Below are 21,946 nucleotides of genomic sequence, written 5' to 3' on the forward strand. Positions count from 1 at the left end.
ATTTAGTTTTTTTATTAACATTATATTCATTTATAATAAAAATGGTACAATGAATGAATGAATGAATTTATTGTCATTGTCACCATCATCAAAATCATTGACAATACAATATTGCTAGGATTGTAGTTAGGATAGGTTAGAATTGTGGTTAGGATATTTTAGGATTGGGATAGGAATTGTTACGACTTGTTTGTAGGATATGATCGGCTCAGGGTGCGTCCCATAAATATTTTAAAGCACTTTGAGCAACATTAAATACAGGCATGTAGTGTGTACTTTGCTAACTATTACCAGATGCAAAATCTTGACAACAATGAATGCAGTATAAGGCTTTATTATCAATAGGTCTTCAATGAGCGACAATGGAACTATCGGTTTAACAGATAAAACAAATCCAAAATATGAGTCATTCATACAGTATATTGTGTATCATTGTGTAAAACAACAACAATAAATACAAAAGTACATTTCCACCCCCCACAACAACAAAAATGCAGAGGCACGAAAAGATTACAAGTGCAAAGGGTGAAACAAAAATATCTTGTTGAGCATTGAACATTTTCGAAATAGTCTTACCTTATTATCTTTGATTTTCTTTTCTTTTTTTTTTTACCGGAATTAAAGTTGGGTAATATGGGGGGAAATGTACCTCATTTTTTCAGATAGAATTACCTGAACACATCACACTTTTCATAATGTGGTTATCATATCAAAATGGTGTGCCAGGCGCTTGTTTTTGTGTTCAACACGCTAAAAACATTCATAGCTTTGTACTTTACAATACATAGGCAGTCACAAGCCCTACAACAAAAAGGAATTCAATCCTTAAAAGGTTTTTCAAGGTTAGTATGTTGGGTAAGGCTGCAAGAGTTAGACAAAACCGTGGCTTCAACATGCCTATTACTGTATTATTGTATATACCGTAATTTTTGTACTATAAGGCGCACCTGACTATAAGCCGCCACCCAGGAGTCAGTCAACCTCTGCTGCCACCTGCTGTCAATACTGTTGTTGTCCAACATGCCTCCTAGCATGCATTGCAGCGCTACAGATGTAAATAACAATCAAAATTCATGTTCTGTGCTAATTATTTCTTCAGTTACTGTTCCAGTTGTTTCATTAATTGCTAGTTATGGTATTTAGTAACACTTTATTTGAAAGTGGCACCAAAAGACTGTCATTTCACAATCATATAATTACGACATGACACTGTTATGAGCATTAATGAATGCTTATAACAGATGTCAATTGGTGTTATCCGGCAACTGATCTCACTTTTGAATGGATGTAAAAGATCCGAGCTGGACATAAATGGAGTTAGTGACATCATTTGCCGGATGACACTTAATGACATCTGTCATAAGCAATCAGGAATGCCCATGATAGTGTCATGTCATAATTACGAAGGTCTTATGACAGTCCTATGGCACCGCTTTAAAAAAAAGTGTTACCTATTAACCAACTAAATCAACAAATAAGCCGCATTGGACTGTAAGCCGCAGAATTCAAAATGAAGGAAAAAAAGTAGCAGCTTATAGTCCGAATATTACGGTAATCATGTAATGAATAACAAAAAATGTTTTCTTCTGCTTTAGAATGTGTAGATATTCAAAAATAAGGACATTAATATGTTATGATGCCATGTGTAGCACCCAAAAATATTGTGGTGATCCTCATGGGTCAAAGTCAAAACATTACATCAGCAAAAATGAAACATGTTCACTATAAAAACTGTCAATTAAACAGCCATAACTTCACATTCCTCTATATTCGAATAGTTGTATCCTATCCTTTCATATTCCCCTCTAAATGTAAGCATATAAGAAAACAAGAACACAACATAACATAATTGAAAAAGTAGCACCTATTGTTATTATTCAAAAATGCTAATTGCAAATTTCCAACACAACATGGTTTACCGTATCGCGCTGATATTTCCATGTGTATTCTTCTCAGTTAAATAGTGGTGAGCGTTCACCTTTTAGTGTAGATATTGAATAGGGGAGACCCTCGGTTTACGTCATGTGACTTTTTTTTAGCTACTGTGTGCTAATAGCACTAGAAGGCTAGCTAAGAAAAGAATGACTTTTTCATACAATTGCTATATATTTATGGCCTTGAAGTGGCTTTCAAACAAATATTTAATCATTCTGACTTTCTACTGCAGCAATACACAGTGAGTAACAGACTGAGCTTTCGTACAAATTCAGGTTAAGCCGTTAGCATAATGTTAGCCAATGTTGTTTTTGTTTATTTGGCAAGAATACATACGGCAATTTTATTTATTTTTTACAAAACTTTTTTTTTACTATTAAAAAAACAAGATTTTGCCATTTAAGCAACTTTGACAGCAGAATCCAAAGTATTTCTCCTATAACAATAGCCTCTTCCTTATTTTTGTCATTATGCTTGAGTACATTAATAACAAATGTAAAGTGCATCACCATGTTGATTTTTTCTCGTAACATTACGACTTTTTACTTGTAATATCACGACGTAAGACTTTCCTGTTATAATATTACTATTTTTTTCCCGTATATTTTTGACTTTTTCTGCTAGCATTACAAGACGTCTTATTTTGCAGTCAACACATTAATAGAAACTAGCGCTGCAACGATTAATCGATTAACTCGAGTATTCGGTTCGAAAAAAAATATTCGAATTACATTTTGTTGCATCGAATATTCGTTTAAATAAAGTGGCGTTGATGGTTTATTTTGAAAGTGTTTGCATTTAGTTTTATTAAGGTGGATACACTGCCCTCTGGTTTGCCTCATTTCACATGGCTGAATCCAACTGCTTCCTGTTAAGACCAATGTAAGCTAAGTTTTTGCATTGTAAATTAGTTTCTAGATATATTTAGCCGTTTTTTGTGGTAATATGTGTCTGAACCATTTGTTAAGATCATTGTAAACAAAAACAAAACAAAAAAATGTTAGCATTTTAACTAATTGACATCTGCTGTTCTTTTGTTGTACATAGGGGTGGTGTGGCTCAGTGGTAGAGTAGTTGTCCCCTAACCCAGAGGTTGTGGCTTCAATTCTCCGCCCTGATGAACTCGCCTAAGTATCCTTGAGCAAGATACTGAACCCTAAAGCGCTTTGAGAGCCTTGAAAGTTGGAGAAGCGCTATACAAATATAACACCATTTACCATAGCTCCTCATCGATTTTTTTTTTTTTTTTAATACCGTTTGAGGCTCAGCTAAGGTAATTTAATTTTTCACGTTCCTTATCCGATTACTCGATTATTCGAACTAACTAGTTAATCGATTAATCTACTACTAAAATAATCAATAGCTGCAGCCCTAATAGAAACATTTTATCTTGTGTGTTGAATGAGAGCGCAACTATTCTTAGCATCACAGTTCTGTGGTTTTGATTTATAATCTTTTTTTTTTTTTGCAATTCTCATTCCAATCCCATGCACGTTAGCTTAAGACTGAATTGTCCATATGTATAATTGTGAGTTTAAATGGTTTGTTGTCTGTACCCAGCGATTGATTGACGAGCTATGAGAGTTTTACCCTACGTCTCGCCCTAAGTGAGCTAAACACCTAACACTGCTATTGTACTACAAGTGTCCTTTAGATCAGGGGTGTCAAACGCATGGTTTGCAGGTCGGAAGCAGCCCACCAGTAGGTCCAATTCGGCCCGCGGGCTCGTTCTGCTGACAGGCAATTTGTAGCTCATTCATACTATACATATAGAACTGCATGCTTTTATTTTGACATTGGTGCCGCAAAACCGGACATTTGTGCACAACTGCACTGGGCTCACTTATGCGTTCTCAGTACTCAGTCACATTCGTACATTCGACCCTTGCCAGTCAAAATGGATTGGGCGTCTCGTGCTATCAATGGCAGCCAATGAATAAACAAACTAGTGATAAAAAATGACCCAAAACCAAAAGGAAGTGACCGCTGTGTGTGATCAGATGCAAATTTATATAAAAATGATGTCAATCGTTTGTGCTGTAAAAAGTTCTGTTTGTGCTGCTATCTTTTTTTAAGATATTTACAATTCTTTTGTAGGTCAATGTGAGGTCAACAACCCATTTGATTAAAATGGCTAAAAATGGTGTCCACTGTTTATGCTGTTTTTGAGATACAGTATTAATTTCGAGTGATGACGTCACGCAGCCCCCACCTTTAGCGGAAGGGAACCATAATAGTGACATTTAGTGTAGGTTTGTGCAGTTAAAATTGTCATTTGTACTGCTATCGTTTTATTGATATTGAGGTATTAATAATTTCGGGCGATAACGGTACTCACAGCTTTTCCGTATCCAACTCCCGCGGTTGACGGAGCGTACCAACTCTTTAAATAACAGAAATGTGTCCCGACAACTAGCACAAAGCACAAACATATCTCAAGCCCCCCATTTACTGCAAAATGGTCAGGAAGGGGTTGCTTAGAGGAAGTCGGCGTGATGTCACGATGACGTCACCTCGCTTAACGTGTCGCCATTTTGAGAGGGGGGCACGCACAGCTAAACATTCCGTAGAGAAACGTCTGAAATTCATATATTTCAGGTGTGTTTTGCATCTTTTTTCATGAAAACGTCTTAAACGTGGCTTACTATTATCACGAGTCACAGCCGACAGACGTGAGGAGGCGATACAATTTAAAATTACCATGTATTGGCTTGCAAATCTGCCCATACAAAGTCACAGCTGATTGCTGGATAAACAAAGGAATGGCCAGCAGTGGAGTTCGGAAACATCTACAACTACCTCATAAAGTCACCCAGTAAGTTGACCATTATCAATTACGTGAAATATGTACTGTGTGGAACTGAGAAAATTGGTAGTTTATACAAAGTGATTATTTCTGCCGTAACCGGTAATTTGCCTCCAAGCGTTATTTAGCCGTGAACACGTCACGGCAAAATAACCAATTCCCAATAATATACCGATTGACTGATCAGAGCACTTCACGGCAAAAGAAAAATAACGCTTTGCGATTTGCCGGTTACGGTAATAATAACCACTGCCTATTGAATCCTAGCAGCTACTAGGGGCAAAAAAAAAAAAAATCGATTAAAGTTTACTCACCAGTAATAAAATGTCGGCTGCAAACGTAAATGTGCTTGGATTTAGGTCCCACAGGCGAGATTAGCCCACGGAACAGTCTTCTTTTACTGTTCCTCGATTAATTGCTTTGCATTTGTTTCTCCTTTTCTTCTCACGAGGAAGAATCAAGAACTTCAAATGCAGCTCCGAACTCTTCCTTGTGTGACAACCCTCAACACAGCAACTTTTAGTCATTCCGACGGAAAAAAGACCGCAAATAAGACGAAAGTTCAACGCATTTGTATCACAATGCACCACAGAGAAACTGCTTGTGACTTGTCTTTTGCCCCTATTTCAATATGGCGACGCTTTGTCGTGGCTGGTGACGTCATTAATGCCCGGATGTCTGACTGTGAGAATTCGTTTGTGCTACCTTTGCGCTAGTTGGTGGGACACCCCTCTGTTTTTGAGAGAGTTGGTATACTCCGTCAACCGTGGAAGTAACTTGGATACGGTAAAGCTGCGGGTAACATCATACGAAATTAATATCTCAATACTGTATGTATAAAATTAGAAGAATTATGTATAAAATGATAGCAGCACAAACAAAAAAATCCAGCACAAACGTAGCATAAACGAATGGCTCCATTTCGGGTCCATTTTGCAATAAAGGGGCTGCATCACTCGAAATTAGTCTAAATATTTTTTAAAAAGATAACGGCTCAAACGAAACTTTTTTTCAGCACAAACAAAGCAAAAACGATTGACACCATTTTTAGCTGATTTTAATCCAAATGGGTGGCTGGTTAACCTCAGATTGACCTATAAAAGAATTGTTAGCTTCTCAAAAACGATAGCACAAACGTAGCACAAATCATTAACATCATTTTTATATAAATTTTCCTCTGATGGAAGGAAAACTTCACAGGAAGTGAAGTGTAAGTACCCTAAAATGACAAGTAAGTGACCCAAAATTAACTCTTTGGCTTCCTTGGACAACAATAGACATCCAATTCACTTAGATTGGAAGGACTGGCTATAAATGCTAATATTTCAGTGCTATTGACGGCGCTAGACATTTTATTCATTCCCCCCTCCAGGTCCAAATGAATTGGACATCTAGCGCCGTCAATAGTAGCTAATGAGTTAACGGTCCTGAGATCTTATGTGAACCACAGCGAGTTTGACACCCCTGCTTTAGATCTCGACATGTCACTATTTACTAGATTTGCCTGATTTGCTGGATTTACTAGATTTTGCAGACTTGGTAGCTTTAATATCCATTTTGGTCTTCTGGATACGAGAAAAGATCTCCTTGAAGAGAGCCTTGTACTCCGGAGCGTTTTGTCCCAGACGCTTATCCACCGCCTCCACTTGCTTGCCGATCATCTCGATGGCTTCCGGCGTGGACGGCGACTGAGTAGGGGTGGGCGGGGGCGCTTGCCCCATGGCGCAGTCTTTCATGGAAGGATCCCGGGAGACGGGTCGGGACGTCTGGACCCCGGTGTGGCAAAGGCTTTCCTCGTGGCGCCTGCACTTTCCTAGAAGCTCCTCATATTTTTCCAGTAAAGCGTGGTATTGCTCGTCCACCTCTCTGAGGATGGACATCCCTCTCTTCCTCACGCTGTTGGCGTGAAGCGCGTAGCTCCCCCTCCTGTGGCCCGAAGCGTCCCGAGCGACGATGGCGTTGAGTGCGGTGTCGCTACAGCTTTTCCTCACGGGGTTCGACTCGGGCAGGGCTTCGCCGTCCACGCCGGGGCCGCCCTCCGCCTTCTCTCTTACTCCTCCTCCTGTTTCACCGACCTCTTCTAGGAAGGTGTCAGTCTCCGGGGTGCTATTGAGGACGGTTTGGGTCAGGGTGACGCCGTCATCCTCGTTCCCGAGAAGGAACGTTCGGGTGCGGCGGAGCTGTTGGAGCTCCCGTAGCTCCACTTCCAACTCCTGTACCCTTGCTTGGCAATTCTCAGCATCCTTGGATGAAAAGCACATTGTAAGATAGCAAATAGGACAAATATCATTACATTTCGAAGTATTGCCATAGACTTCAAAACTATTGACCTGACACTTCATCATTCTTTGTGTCACGCCTTACCATAGGGGGCTCAGCTTCATTTAGTAATAGTCATTCGAAGACAGCACATGTTCAAGGTACGAAAGCTGTACCGCATACAAACAGGAAGGATTGTCTCAGGAGTGATTTGTTCCAGGATTCAAGGTAATTATTATATTTTTTGTGTCATGCATGCATTTTTAAACGTCGTGAAAAAAAAATCATTGGGAGAAATGAGCCGCTACAGCTTTGGCATTATAGTTCGCCATATTTACGTAAAATAAACACTAACTGCACGTTTTTTTTTTTGCTTTTAACCAAGAATCGAGACTGTTTTACGTCCATATTCATGAAGAATTCAGGGATTTAAGCATTTATTCACAAGAATTTTCGCCAGATAAGTTCTGTTTACATCACGCGGCCGCTAGCCTCAATCGCTAACAGAGTAGCATTGTACTCCGACATATTTACGTAAAATAAACGCTAACTGCACGGTTTCTTTGCTTTTAACCAAGAATCGAGACTGTTTTACGTCCATATCTATGAAGAACTTGGGGATTTAAGCATTTATTCACACGAATTTTCGCCAGAAAAGCTCTGTTTACGTCAGGCGGCTACTAGCCTCATTCGCTAACAGAGTAGCATTGTACTCTGACATATTTACATAAAATAAACGCTAACTGCACGGTTTCTTTGCTTTTAACCAAGAATCGAGACTGTTTTACATCCATATCTATGAAGAATTCGGGGATTTAAGAATTTATTCACAAGAATATTTGCCAGAAAAGCTCTGTTTACGTCAGGCGGCTGCTAGCCTCGTTCACTAACATACAAGTGTTGTACTTCGTCAATATATGTAAAATAAATGCTAACTGCACAGGTTCTTTGCTTTTAACCAAGAATTTATTAAGAATTTTCACCAGAAAAGCTCTGTTTACGTCAGGCAGCTACTAGCCTCAGTCACTAACAGAGTAGCATTGTACTTCGACATATTTATGTAAAATAAACGCAAAATGCACGTTTTTTTGCTTTTAACCAAGAAACCAGACTGTTTTACATCCATATCTATGAAGAATTCGGGGATTTGAGCATTTATTCACAAGACTTTTCGCCAGAAAAGCTCTGTTTACGCCAGGCGGACGCTAGCCTAAGTCGCTAACAGAGTAGCATTGTACTTCGACATATTTATGTAAAATAAACGCAAAATGCACGTTTTTTTGCTTTTAACCAAGAAACCAGACTGTTTTACATCCATATCCATGAAGAATTCGGGGATTTAAGCATTTATTCACAAGAATTTTTGCCAGAAAAGCTCTGTTCATGTCAGGCGGCTACTAGCCTCATTCGCTAACAGAGTAGCATTGTACTCCGACATATTTACATAAAATAAACGCTAACTGCACGGTTTCTTTGCTTTTAACCAAGAATCTAGACTGTTTTACGTCCGTATCCATGAAGAATTCGGGGATTTAAGCATTTATTCACAAGAATTTTTGCCAGAAAAGCTCTGTTCATGTCAGGCAGCTGCTAGCCTCATTCGCTAACAGAGTAGCATTGTACTTTGACATATTTAAGTAAAATAAACACTAAATGCACATTTTTTGCTTTTAACCAAGAAACGAGACTGTTTTACGTCCATATCTATGAAGAATTCAGGGATTTAAGCATTTTTTCACAAGAATTTCCACCAGAAAAGCTGTTTACGTCAGGCGGCTGCTAGCCTCATTCGCTAACAGAGTAGCATTGTACTTTGACATATTTAAGTAAAATAAACGCAAAATGCACTTTTGTTTGTGCTTTTAATCAAGAATCTAGACTGTTTTACATCCATATCTATGAAGAATTTAGGGATTTAAGTATTTATGCACATGAATTTTCGCCAGAAAAGCTCTGTTTACGTCAGGCGGCCACTAGCCTCAGTTGCTAACAGAGTAGCATTGAACTTCGACATATTTGCGTAAAATAAACAGTGAATGAACGTTTTTTTTTTGCTTTTAACCAAGAATCGGGACTGTTTTACGTCCGTATCTAAGAAGAATTCGGGGATTTAAGCATTTATTTACAATAATTTTCACCAGAAAAGCTCTGTTTACGTCAGGCGGCTGCTAGCTTCATTAGCTAACAGAGTAGCATTGCACTTCGACATATTTATGTAAAATAAACGCTAACTGTACGGTGTCTTTGCTTTTAACCAATAATCGAGACTGTTTTACGTCCATATCTATGAAGAATTTGGGGATTTAAGCATTTATTCACAAGAATTTTCACCATAAAAGCTCTGTTTATGTCAGGCGGCCACTAGCTTAATTCACTACAGCTATAACTAACTATACAATTGTATAATGATGATAAAGGGCTATTCGATTCTATAATAAATTACATTATTAATAATGTGTTTATAAATTATTATTGATTCTGCATGTTTTCCTGAAGTATTAAGTTTCTGATGTGAAAATTGAGTGATTTATTAGCTGTTGAAAAAAAAAGTTGCTATTTTGGGCAAAAACCTATATGATATGTTAAATATTGCTATTGACCCTGAAAATAGAGGTGATTATCTCTGCATTTGTTGATTTTTGTGTATGTAGTGTAAAATCTGAGAATTTTATAGCCATTTTAAGTTATGTTATACTTATATAAAAAACAATCAGGACTTTATAAGGGAACGACTTAGAATTTTTTGCTGCCGCTGCTGATGGAGATTCATGTATGGCTAAGGTGGATCGGCCCTGTGTCATTTCAATATACAGTATTATGAAGTCTATGGTATTTCTTTCTTAGTAATATAGTGTTGTCATAACATGATAGAAAGAGACCAAAAATCACCTGCACACGTGTTTGCAAACGTGAAAAGTCCGCAAGCAGAAGGTTGCATTCCTTCTCCACGCCCTCTCGGCGTCCCCGCTCCGTCCGGATGGCCGCTCTTAGAGCTGACACCGCCTCTCTCAGGTGCTGGTTTTCGTCTTCGAACGGCTGACGCTTAGGTTCCGAGGTGAAGCTTTCAGCCCGGCCCACAACAAACTCATCCTCGTACCTGACGAGCATGAAGACGGGCATTCAACGGGATAGATGTTAGATACATGGGCTTGTTGTCCATTCTTTTGTGGTGTAATTCTTCCAAGGGCATAGGTTTGGTCTCAACATTGGTAGGGACGATGTAACAGCATAACCTGCATTTACACTTTTTGCTGGCGACAGGACATTAATAAGACCAAACCATAGACCAGGGGTCCCCAACCCAGTCCTCAAGGCCCACTGTGGGTCCTGGTTTTTGTTCAGGCCGATCCAGCAGAGACAGTTGAACCAATGAGGCTTCTGCTAAAACAAACCACACCTGACTGCAGTCAACTGATTGCACTTGTAAAATACCAGATTGGGGAAAAAGTGTCGTCATCTTGTTTGGTAGGAATGAAAACCTGCACCCACAGTGGGCCTTTGTGGAATAGGTTGGGGACCCCTGCCATAGACATCATAATGACAGGTTATGAAGTCTATGACCAAACAGATTTTTGAACGGGGGTCAGGACAACATTTCTCACGAATATGAACCGAATTAATAGGCTAAATGATCAATGCAAAATAAATCTCTATTGATTTATTCTGTCATGCCACGTCGCTTCCTGTTTTATTTTGAAGGCTTCACCCTCTTCATAGTCGCGTACTTCCTCCTTCCTCTTGTCAGCTAATCACCTATTGTTTCCACCTGTTCCCCATTACCTTGTGTGTATATAATGCCCTAGTTCCCCTTGTCTTGTGCAAAAGTGTCTTTCATCTAAGGTCAGTCACGTCAGCCTCTCGCCATAGCTATCATAGTTATTTTGAACATTATTCTCTGTTTGGAGCGCTTTGTGTTAGAACCTTCTTGATCCTAGCCAGCTTGACTTTTTCCTCCATTTTGGAGCGCTTTATGTTTTTGCCTTACTTCCCTTTTGGAGTGCTTTGTGTTTGAAACCTTATTTTGTTTCTAGTCATCCTGACTCATTCCTCCGTTGGAGCGCTTTTTGTTTGTACTTTTTCTCATCCCCGCATGTCAGCGGAAGAACCTCTGTTTTCAAAATAAAGTTTTGCCTGAACCTCCGCAGCTGAGTCCGCCTCGTCATCTCGGCCAGACATATTCTAAATTTCATGTCTATTGGTTCAGTTGATGCAACATTCGAATCAAACCTTTGTTTTCAAAAACTACTAAAGAAACATTTTGAAGAGCAAGTCCCTTTATTAAAAAAACAAACAAACAAAAAAACGGGGAGCTATCGAAAAATGGGTCCACTCTTGGGGGACACCAGAGCACCCTTAGACTCAAACTAAAGTATTTTAATATTAAAATGATTTGGGGAAAAAATGAATGGAAAAAAACTCAGATATCCAACGACTGAGGCATACTAGACTACCCCAAGACTCGAACCAAAGTACTCTCATGAAATTCTGATGTGTGATGTGTGTCATTTCATTGATTTTTTTCATGTCAGTTCATGTTCATGTCAAAGTCCCCATAAACCGCGTTGCATTACCGTAATGCACATAATGCAAGCAATGACCAGAATATGGGACAGCTAGCTTGTTTTCATTGTTCCTTGTGGAGACTGGCCTGTAGTTTTGCAGTTTAGCAAGTTAACACAGTTTAATGTGATGCTAACTCTGATGCAGTTTGGACTTTCAGTTACAAAATTAGTGGTGTTTCTCCCATTTCTGCAACATTGACGTCTTTTTACATTACTTACAGTGGCTGCTGCTGGCCGAAAAAAAAAACTATTATCCCTCCTCTTTGAAGGGGCGGAGGAGGCGGCATGTTGTCGACATGAATCTGTCGGTGTTGTGTGAGTGTGCGTGCGTAATAAACAGATAAATAAGCTATTTTCATCCCTCTGTTGTGAGTTTATCACTGGTATGCCCCTACCTGGGTGCTGTGCAAAGTTCCTTCAGACAAGGGAAGGAGTGGATAGTCTTGCGCCGTTCCCTCTTCTCCCTCTTGACTCTCAGTTGTTCCACCGAGCGCAACTGTTCCACCTTTCCCGATAGGGATTCCACCTGATTCTGCAAAGCCTCGATGGTCCCTGTTAAACTGCCCCAAAAGACGGAATGTTTTTATTGGAACCCAATGCGGATACGGTAAACCTTTCTCTTTACCTTTCTATCTTTTGCTGTGAGACCTTGCTGTCCATCACGAGTGTTTGGTTGGTGTGTTCAAGCTCTCTCGCAGTACCGTCGAGCTGCTCATACACTTTGGCGTGCTGTTCATTCATGTCCCGAAGGACTTCAAGCTGTTTTGACAGGTACTGCGGAACAAACACAAAGACATTGTTTTTAATTATTTTAAAGGCAGTGGTTCCGAAACTGCGCTATGCCATAATAGAGGAATGCTACTGTAAAGGAAATCACAGAATGGGCTCAGCAGTACTTCTAGGAACCATTGTCGGTGCACACAATCACAAAAAATTGGACAGACAGCGAGAACGAAAAGTGGTACTTTGTATGCGGAAAAATTCATTTTGGCACGTGGCATTTTTTTTGCCATGTGGCAAACTTAATTTTGCCATGTGGCAAAACTAATTTGGGCATGTGGCATTTTTTTTGCCATGTGGCATTTTTTTGGTATGTGGCAAAATGGATTTTAGTATGTGGCTTTTTTTGTATGTTGCATTTTGTTTTTGTATATGGCATTTTTGCAGGCCATGCACGTCCATGCAGTGTAGGGTCAAAAATCACAACCACAAATTTCTCTACCGTTCAAAATGAATGGAAAATTTGGACGTTCATAGCCTTCAATGGCTTAGCCTTACTTGGGTGCCAGTTGAACGTCAATGCGCTGTAATGTAAAATGTATGGTCAAAAATCCCAGCCACACATTTTTCTGCCATTTAAAATGAATGGAAAATTTTGGACGTGCATAGCAGTCAATGGCATGGATGTGCATGGCCTGCAAAAATACCATATACACAAAAAAATGTTACATGGCAAAAAAAATGCCACATGGCAAAATTGGTTTAGTGGCAAAACCAATTTTGCCACATGGCTAAACAAAAATACCTCATGGCAAAAAAATGCCGAATGGCAAAATCAATTTTGTCACATGGCAAAAAAAAAATGCCACATGGCAAAACCAATTTTGCCACATGGCTAAACAAAAATACCTCATGGCAAAAAAATGCCAAATGGCAAAATCAATTTTGCCACATGGCAAAAGCTATTTTTTCACATGGCAAAAAATGCCATATGGCAAAAAAAAATGCCACATGGCAAAAAAAAAAAAAAAAAAAGACACATGGCGAAATCCATTTTTCCACATGGCAAAAAAATGTCACATGGCAAAATCAATTTTGCCACATGGCAAAAAAATTGCCACATGGCAAAACCAATTTTGCCACGTGGCAAAAAAATGCCATATGGCAAAAAAAAAATGCCACATGGCAAAAAAATGCCAAATGGCAAAATCAATTTTGCCACATGACAAAAAAATTGCCACATGGCAAAATCAATTTTGCCACATGGCAGAAAAAATTGCACATGGGAAAATCCATTTTTCCACATGGCAAAAAAATGCCACATGGCAAAATCAATTTTGCCAAATGCCCAAAAAATGCCACATCGCAAAATCAGTTTAGCAACATGGGAAAAAAATGCCACACGGCGAAATCAATTTTGCCATATGGCAAAACAAAAATGCTACATGGCAAAATCAATTTTGCCACATGGCAGAAAAAATTCCACATGCCAAAATCCATTTTTCCACATACCAAAAAAATGCCACATAGCAAGATCAATTTTGCCACATGGCAAAAAAATGCCATCTGGCAAAGTTCTCACATACCAAATACCACTTTTCGTTCTCGGCCCAGCTGAAAAATTGATGGGTGACCATTTGAGGCTACAAAGTGGAGGCATAGTTGGCAATGTCCCGTCTTTCCTACCTCAATTTCTTGCACTTGCTCTTCATTGGTTATGTACATCTGCTGAAGGGAGTCCTCCAGCTCCTTGTTCCTCTCCAGCAACGTCTTTCCCAACTCTGCAGCCAGGTGAAGGTCTACCAATGGGAAATATATTAAGTAATGTACGCATAGAGGAATGGGGGGGCAATGGGATGGAAATTTCAGACTAAATTGCCTCAGATGATGATATGAGGCAACAACCGAAGATCCAAAACCACAGAAGACACCAAACAAAACACTTTTGAGCATTCATGATTCAACTTGTCATTCCACCTTAGTTTCCAGGGAGGAAACAGCTGAAAAAACATGAGAAATTGGAGAGGCGAACAGAGGAAGCAGACAAATCAATACTAATAATTCCATTAGAAAACATTGGAATCAATACTTGCCACACACGAGCGTGTGTTTGTTCTAGAGAAGCCTGTAGCTTTAGTTAATTGAGTTCAAAACATTGACATTTTGCTTCACACAAAAAGCATTCATTTACAGGGCTTGCAATGATCTAATTTTAAGGTGCTGAATCCAGATCTGGCCTTACTTTTTTTTTTTTTGCAAATCGAGATTTAAGAAAATCACTACAGGATATTTATGAACAAAACGCATATGCCACTTTAAAAAAAAAGCCCAAAGTAACAATATGTATCAAAATGTCGTATGTATCGAGGTGTTAACCTAGCTACAAAATAAAGATCAATATGGATTTATGTGATTGCTAAACATAAACATTTAAACTAAGACTGAAATAGCTTAGGAAGCCTCTCATTGGATTGAAACTAACGTCCGTTCTCAGCTGGTACAATGGTCAACAGGACAAACAATTGCTCCTTGGATTTCAGCCAGTAAAGACTCTGGAAAGAAGAAAAACAATAGGTCCTAACAAAGCCACATACTAATGGCATGTCTAACACTCTTGTTGTTTTCCAGCTGTAACCCGAGTAGCTATATGAGGAATTCCACTGGTTCACATCATTCCAAGTCTGCCTGAAAATTTCACATAGAAGCTCTTGACTCATTTTTGAATAGTCCGCTCATTTGGTTCAATGCGAGTGAAATTTTTCAATGCGTCTCTCAGTATGATGCAGCAGAGCTGCATTCAAATATAATAACCGTAATTTTCAGACTATAGGGCGCACCTGACTATAAGCCGCCACCCACCAAATTTGATCATAGATTGCATTAGATTTAGATTTGCAATCATTTTCTGGGAGAACGTCAGCATTATCTGACAGAATTGCAGGGGTGCCAATACTTTTGGCCAGCAGTGTGACGTACCTGGGCTTGAACTTAAAGCATTTAGAAAGTTTTTATGCGTCTGCTTCAATGACTAACGAGGAGGGTGTGATAAAAGTTAATTTACTGCATTCAAATCAATAAAATACTCGTACATCACTGTAATAAGTGGCAACAGATATTTGGTCACTCAGCAGGCACGTGCCGCTCACACAGTAACTAACAAGCAAACAAAAAGACCTATTGTATCATTCCTGCAATTCATGACAAGACGGAAGCTTCTTGAGGGGCTCGTCGCCTCTGGAAATGTCGCAAGATAAGGTCACGTTGTCAAAGCGCGGCACTGCCAATGGCTCTGCTCCTCACATTTTATTGAACGTGAGGCTTTTTGGCATCAACTACTTTGTGGTACGGTCACTTTTGTGCAGTGCGTGAGCTTCGCAATGATAAATGCAGGGCTTAACAGTCTACATCAGCTTTGGTTCACCTTGAGGGCTATATTATTCTGATGACTCAGCACTGTGAATGAGCGTAGCCCAAAATTAGTAAGTGATGTTCAGCAACACAGCATGCGGCAGAAACTGTCAAAACAGCCTGATATTTTTGACTTTTGGGTTACACCCAATCACAGAGGTTTGAACAGAGATCTCAGGATTGTGAGTCAGGCACGATAAACACTAGTTTACCATATCATCTTACTTTTGAGAGCGTGTCCCAACTGAGATCGGGTGAAAAACAGTCTGAAAGTTAAGCAAATGAACTCACATCATTGCTGACTTCCCTTGATATGAAATTGTACACCAAATTTTAAGGCTGTAACAACAACTAATTACGGTAATTAAATTGATGAAGAGGGAGTTCACTGCTACAAGCAGGTTGGTTGCTGAATCAATAATATTACGAAGTGTCGCGAGTTAGATTGTCTTTTGTGTCGTTAGATCCAGTGTGCCTACGTCAGGGGTGTGGAAATGAAGCCAAATGTATTGTCTGTATTCTGTTTATGAGATGTTATCATGGAGCGCTAATCTAGTTAGCGATTATGCTAATCAGTGTCTTAAGTGTCCGTTTGTATTGTGTTTTGGAGAAGCATATTAGCACTTAACTTATTGTTAGATAGTAAAGTTGTCTCATTTCTTTTTAAAGAGAAACCACACACAAATTGTCTTACAAGAGAGTGTGCTTTGAAATTGGATTTAGATTGTGTTTATGAACAACTGTCTGGTAAAGAAAACTGATTCATTACACTCCGCCTCCTCCTTATTCGACTGTTTTTTGTTTAGTTTGTTTAAAGAAAATAAATGAGTCATTGACACAATTTATATCAGCGCTTTGCCCACAAGGAAAAAAAATGTCAATCAGCAGCACTTTTTTTTTTTTTTTAATTCAAATGAACATGACTTCACTGTCTGATTTGTGAACTGAAAAGTTATTTTTATGTTTTATACTTAGAACCTTAATTAAAAACCTTAACACGTTTTATGTACTTAAAACAGTACAGTTGTAGAATGCAGTTCAGCCAGGAAGCTGTAATAAAATATTTTGGAAGGAAATAGTCATCTAGGGCTGCAGCTATCAATTATTTTAGAAGTCAATTAATTTATTAACAAGTTAACTCGAATAATCGAGTCATCTGAACATTTAATGCATTGCAGAATGAATTTTAGGAGATGTAAAACAAAGGCTTGCTAAGATTGCACTTTCCAAAAAAAGCATTAAATGCGAATACAAAATAAATTTTGTACTTCTTTAAACTATGCAGAATTGCACTTTCATTCAAAAATAGCTGAGGTTAGCTTCAAACAGTATTAAAATAAATAAATAATTGAGGATCTAAGTTCAACAAAAGAACAATTGGCTAACTTGCATGGCAAAAGTCCGCTAGCTTAAATGCTACAAAATGCTAAGATTTTTTTTTTTTTTTTTACAATAATCTTAACAAATCGTTCAAACACATATTCCCACAAAAAACAGCTAAATATACCTATAAACTAAAACATAGACTTCATAATGATATTGACAGGACACACTCCCCAGATAATGCACCACACCTTCAATTAGGGGGCCGTCCAACACTCCGCTTCAGTCGGTCTAAGTCGGTCGCAGTTATTCTCAAACACATGCAGTGATCCAATGCTGGATTTAGGTTAAAAAAGTATGAAAGCTGTACCGCATACAAACAGGAAGGATTCTCTCAGGAGTGATTTGTTCGAGCTAATTATTATATTTTTCGTACCATGCATGCATTTTGAAACGTTGTGAAAAAACATCAATGGGAAAAATTAACCGCTACGGCATTAGCGTCATAATTCGCAATATTTACGTAAAATGAATGCTAACTGCCCGGTTCTTTGCTCTTTTAACAAAGAATCAAGACTGTTTTATGTCTATATCTATAAAGAATTTGGGGATTTAAGCATTTATTCACAAAAATTTTCAACGTAAAAAGCTCTATGTGTTAATGTGGCGGCGCCACAGTGACTTAAAGACTAGCAGCATATTCGACATATTTACGTAGAATAAATAGTAACTGCCCATTTTTTTGCTTTCAACCAAGAATTGAGACTATTTTACGTCCAAATCTATAAAGAATTCAGCATTTAAGCATTTATTCACAAGAATTTTCAACGTAAAACGTTCTTTGTGGTCATAAGGCGGCGCCACAGTGGCTTGAAGACTAGCAGCACATTTGACATATTTACGTTAAATAAATGCTAACTGCCCGTTTTTTTGCTTTAACCAAGAATCGAGAATGTTTTGCGTCCATATCTATAAAGAATCCAGGGATTTAAGCATTAATTCACAAAAATTTTCCAACGTAAAAAGCTCTTTGTCTGTGTTTCCACTCAGTCCGCTTTGACTTAGATTAATCTGCCCTGTGTCCTGTCAATATATTATGAAGTCTATGATTAAATTGAATGCATTAAAAAAAACATTCGCTTATATTGGTATTTAGCCATGTTAAACCCAAACGAGTAAAACTAAATGCAAACACGTTCAAAACAAACCATTACAACGCCACTCTGATAAAACTAATCCTGCAATGATTAATTGATTACCTGGAGTATTGGATTAGAAAAAAATATTCAAATTCAATTTTGTTGCTTCGAATATTACTTTAATTAAAGTGGCGTTGTAATGGTTTATTTTGAAAGTGTTTGCATTGAGGTTTATTGATTAAGGTGGATACACTGCCTTCTGGTCTGCCTCATTTCACATGGCCGAATCAGACTGCTCCCTGTTAAGAGCAGCGTAAGCTAAGTTTTTGTTTGAGCTCATGTTTTTAATGCATTTGTAAATGAGTTTATACATATACTTAGATATACTTTTTTGTGAGAATATGTTTCTGAACCATTTGTTAAGAGCATTGTAAAAAAAGCCTAGCAATTAGCAGTTAGTTAGAATTTTATAGCATTTAAGCTAGCGGACTTTTGCTATGTACGTTAGCCAATTGTTCTTTTGTTGTACATAGATCCTCATTTATTTTATTTTTAAAACCGTTTGAGGCTCAGCTCAGGTATTTTAATTTTTCATGTTCCTTATCCGATTACACGATTATTCGAACAAAGTAGTTCATCGATTAATTGACTACTAAAATAATCAATAGCTGCAGCCCTAAATGAAACGAATACTCGAAGTATCAAAATTTCATTCAAAGCTTTTTTCAAATCGAATTACTCGAGGTAATCAATTCATCGTTGCAGCACTAGTTTAATCTAATAATTTATTTAAAATAAAACAAATTTACCAAAACACTTCCCACCCAACATCAGGGGGCTTTGCAGTGCCCTCAGCACCCCACCTCCCACGCCACTGAACAATGAGCATCAAATCAGCAACAGAAACGTAACAGTTAGTTGGGAGTCACATGTGGGTTAGAAAAGTCTTTTTGCCAAGTGCAGCCTAAGCAGAGAGAGACTCAGTGAAACACCGCTGCTGACGTGGGGACATCACAGGTGCTGAACATAGGCGGAGCTTGACATTTGGGGCGGGGGGGGGGGGGGGGCACAACAACTTGATGACATGCAGTGTCAGCAATAAAATTAACGTACAAGAATATTTATAAGTTGACAATGAGCGTCCCCCCCCCCCCCCCCCCATCATTCTTGAGGGGAATTCTAAATCAGGCTGCTTAGGAATACTTATCGCCAAGATTGTCATCCATTGAATATGGTACACCCGCCGGTGTCGTGCCAATGTAGTTACCCCAATCAAAAATTGTATCCCCTGGGGGAAGCCATATGGAGGTAGATTTGTGTCTTTATTATTCAAGCCAAAAAAATGTCGCTTCAATTAAAAAAAATGTTTGAATGCAAAAACAAATTTGAAACGCAATGTGTTTGAATGCAAAAATAAATTTCAAACTCAAAAGACTCCCCCCCAAAAAATGCATGTGAAAGCTATTTTTCTTTGATTTGTTATTTCATTTAATTAATTTATTTATTTTTATTTATTTATTTTTGATTGAAGTCAAGTTTTTTTGATTAAGGCAACTTTTTTGATTGAATATTTGAGATAGAAAAATTTGCATTTGAACACTTTATTTTTCATTGAAAAAGTTTTCTTTGATTGAAGCAATCTTTTTTGTGTTTGGGCCATATTATGATTAGGACATTTGTGTCTAAATCATTCAATCCCCCAAAAAGTTGCTTCAATCAAAAAAAATGTTTCCGGTCAAAATAAAAAAACAGCATTTTTTAAAATACCCCCCCCCCCCCACACACACACACACACACACATTTTTTTTTAAAATTATATGCAAAGCAAATGGCCGTCTAAGGTGCTCGAAAAATAATTTTGATCCCCTGGCCCCCCCATAAAATCCGCTTATGGCACTGAATACTTTTTTACGTGTACTTGAATGAGTACATTTTTTTGGAAGAATACTTGTACTTTTACTCGAGTAATATTATTTTGAAGTAACACTATTCTTACTTGAGTCAGATTTTTGGCTACTCGACCTCTGTACATTTGTAATAAATACAAAATTACTGCTTGATTAGTGTTCGGAGACTGGTGAATTCCAGCTGAGCAAAATGCAATGCAAAACTTGGCATAGGTTCAAACGCATTGTAGTAAAAGAAACATTGACAACTTTTAAGTCTATAATTCAAAACTCGACTAAACGAGCAAAAATAGTAGTCTAGACTTAACCACTTCAAACTGCAGTGAAAAAAGTTCCATTATAGTTCTGCGAGATGAAACCGAGGCTTTGTTATGTAGGTACCACTGAGAGATGCCACGCCGCCGCTTCCTGCTAGGATGCTGCGGCCAAAGAGGAGGATCTTACCCTGCTCGAGGTCCCGTTGGTCGTACCAAGGCTCTTCCTCCTCGGTGACGAATTCGTCCATTGTGCCTGAGCTTAGCATGAGTGAAGAGCACGTTCCAAACAATGGAGATTTCGACGAGATGCTCGTAGTTCCTTTTAAGACATGGAAGCCGGGGCTGCTTAGGCGAACATTACTCTGTGTTGAGGTTCCTAATATTTCCTCGGCATTTCCTCCGTCACTCCCACTCATCCCCCACGGCCCATCCCGAGTGCCGAGTCCCGACTGCAGCTGCAGAGACGTGGCAGAGCAGAGATGTTGCAAGAGGAGCACTTCCTGTCACTGCGGTTAGGCCAGCCTCCACTTGAAAATACATCATCAAATTCAATAACTTTTTATACTCTATATTACGGTAAGGCGCAGCAACGGTCTATAGGAGTCAATTTTCAAAATAAAAACGGATTTATAACTATTTGGATGCCGAGATAAGAAATTATGAACATAAAATTTGGATATTTCCTGTGTTAAAATATGTTTTAAAGTTCTTTTTTTCATAAGTATTATGATTCCATAAGAGAAATTACGTTGGGATGCTTCCCATAGATTTTCAGTCCCTTGGCTATTTATTTTAAAGGGGTAGGTTTTGCTTCATCCTACTCCCTTTTGTATACAATGAATACATTCTAATATTATTTATTATTACTATTATTATTATTGTCGCAAATATTGTTGCTGTTATCTCAAGTATTATAATTGGTTTGTCTGAATTTTTTTGTTTGTTTGTTTTCTTGTTTATTACTTTTATTTTCTCATGTCCAAATAAAGCATTCATTCATTCATTCATTTTGCCAGCATTTTCAAGTCACTTTTTTGTTAACCCAGTTGCTGCCATTGACGGCGATGGACGTCCAATCCATTTGGACTGGGATGGAGCGAATAAACGACTGTCTATTGACTGACTGAAGCAGCCAATCCCCTCCTCCCAGTTTAATTGAATTGGATGTCTGTCCTAGTCAACGGCAGGCGATGTGTTAATTTTGGGTACTTACCCGTCACTTCCTGTTGACCTGGGGTCACTTCCTGATGATTGTGGCACATTCCCGTATTTTTACAGATACATACATTTAATTTTGTTTCCCTAACAGTTTGTTTTTATTTTTGACCATTGATTTTTTTTTTCTTTCGAAATTACATGCATATAAAACATCTGTTTCACAACATAGTTGACAAAAAAAGGACATACAGATGCAATCAACATTATCCTTCCAAAATAAAAGACAGTTAAAAAAAAAAAACACACACACACACACATACTGTATATAGATTCTAACATGTAAAAATAATATAGACATTTTAACCAGAGACTTCAGGGGAAAAAAACAAAAAAATTAATCAGTTGTTTACTCTTTTTTTTTTTTTTTTTTTTAATTACTTATAATTGCTAATTTGCCTTTTTGATTTCAGTG

The 21,946-nt window shown here is 38.3% G+C and overlaps 1 protein-coding gene across 1 annotated transcript; it reads right to left on the reverse strand.

Moving 5' to 3' along the window:
* Positions 1-318: 318 nt before the first annotated feature.
* On the reverse strand, positions 319-20,832 carry LOC130909196 (cerebellar degeneration-related protein 2-like). Its single transcript, XM_057825368.1, has 6 exons — positions 20,504-20,832; positions 13,969-14,081; positions 12,188-12,336; positions 11,958-12,122; positions 9,890-10,097; positions 319-6,984 (listed from the first exon to the last, which is right to left on the reverse strand). Exons 1-6 carry the CDS (start codon positions 20,730-20,732, stop codon positions 6,229-6,231), a joined length of 1,620 nt encoding a protein of 539 aa, XP_057681351.1. The 5' UTR covers positions 20,733-20,832; the 3' UTR covers positions 319-6,228.
* Between the last annotated feature and the right edge of the window lie 1,114 nt (positions 20,833-21,946).

The sequence above is a fragment of the Corythoichthys intestinalis genome, chromosome 21, assembly GCF_030265065.1.
Source record: "Corythoichthys intestinalis isolate RoL2023-P3 chromosome 21, ASM3026506v1, whole genome shotgun sequence".
Classification (NCBI taxonomy): Eukaryota; Metazoa; Chordata; class Actinopteri; order Syngnathiformes; family Syngnathidae; genus Corythoichthys; species Corythoichthys intestinalis.

Bases quoted from the DNA above. Each gene is read 5' to 3' on its own strand.
- LOC130909196 (XM_057825368.1), bottom strand. From the start codon at position 20,732: ATGAGTGGGAGTGACGGAGGAAATGCCGAGGAAATATTAGGAACCTCA. The intron at 12,123-12,187 runs GTAAAGAGAAAG...CTTTTGGGGCAG, and splicing joins TCACAGCAAAAGATAGAAAG to TTTAACAGGGACCATCGAGG. The intron at 6,985-9,889 runs GTGATTTTTGGT...TTTTCATCCAAG, and splicing joins GTTTGCAAACACGTGTGCAG to GATGCTGAGAATTGCCAAGC.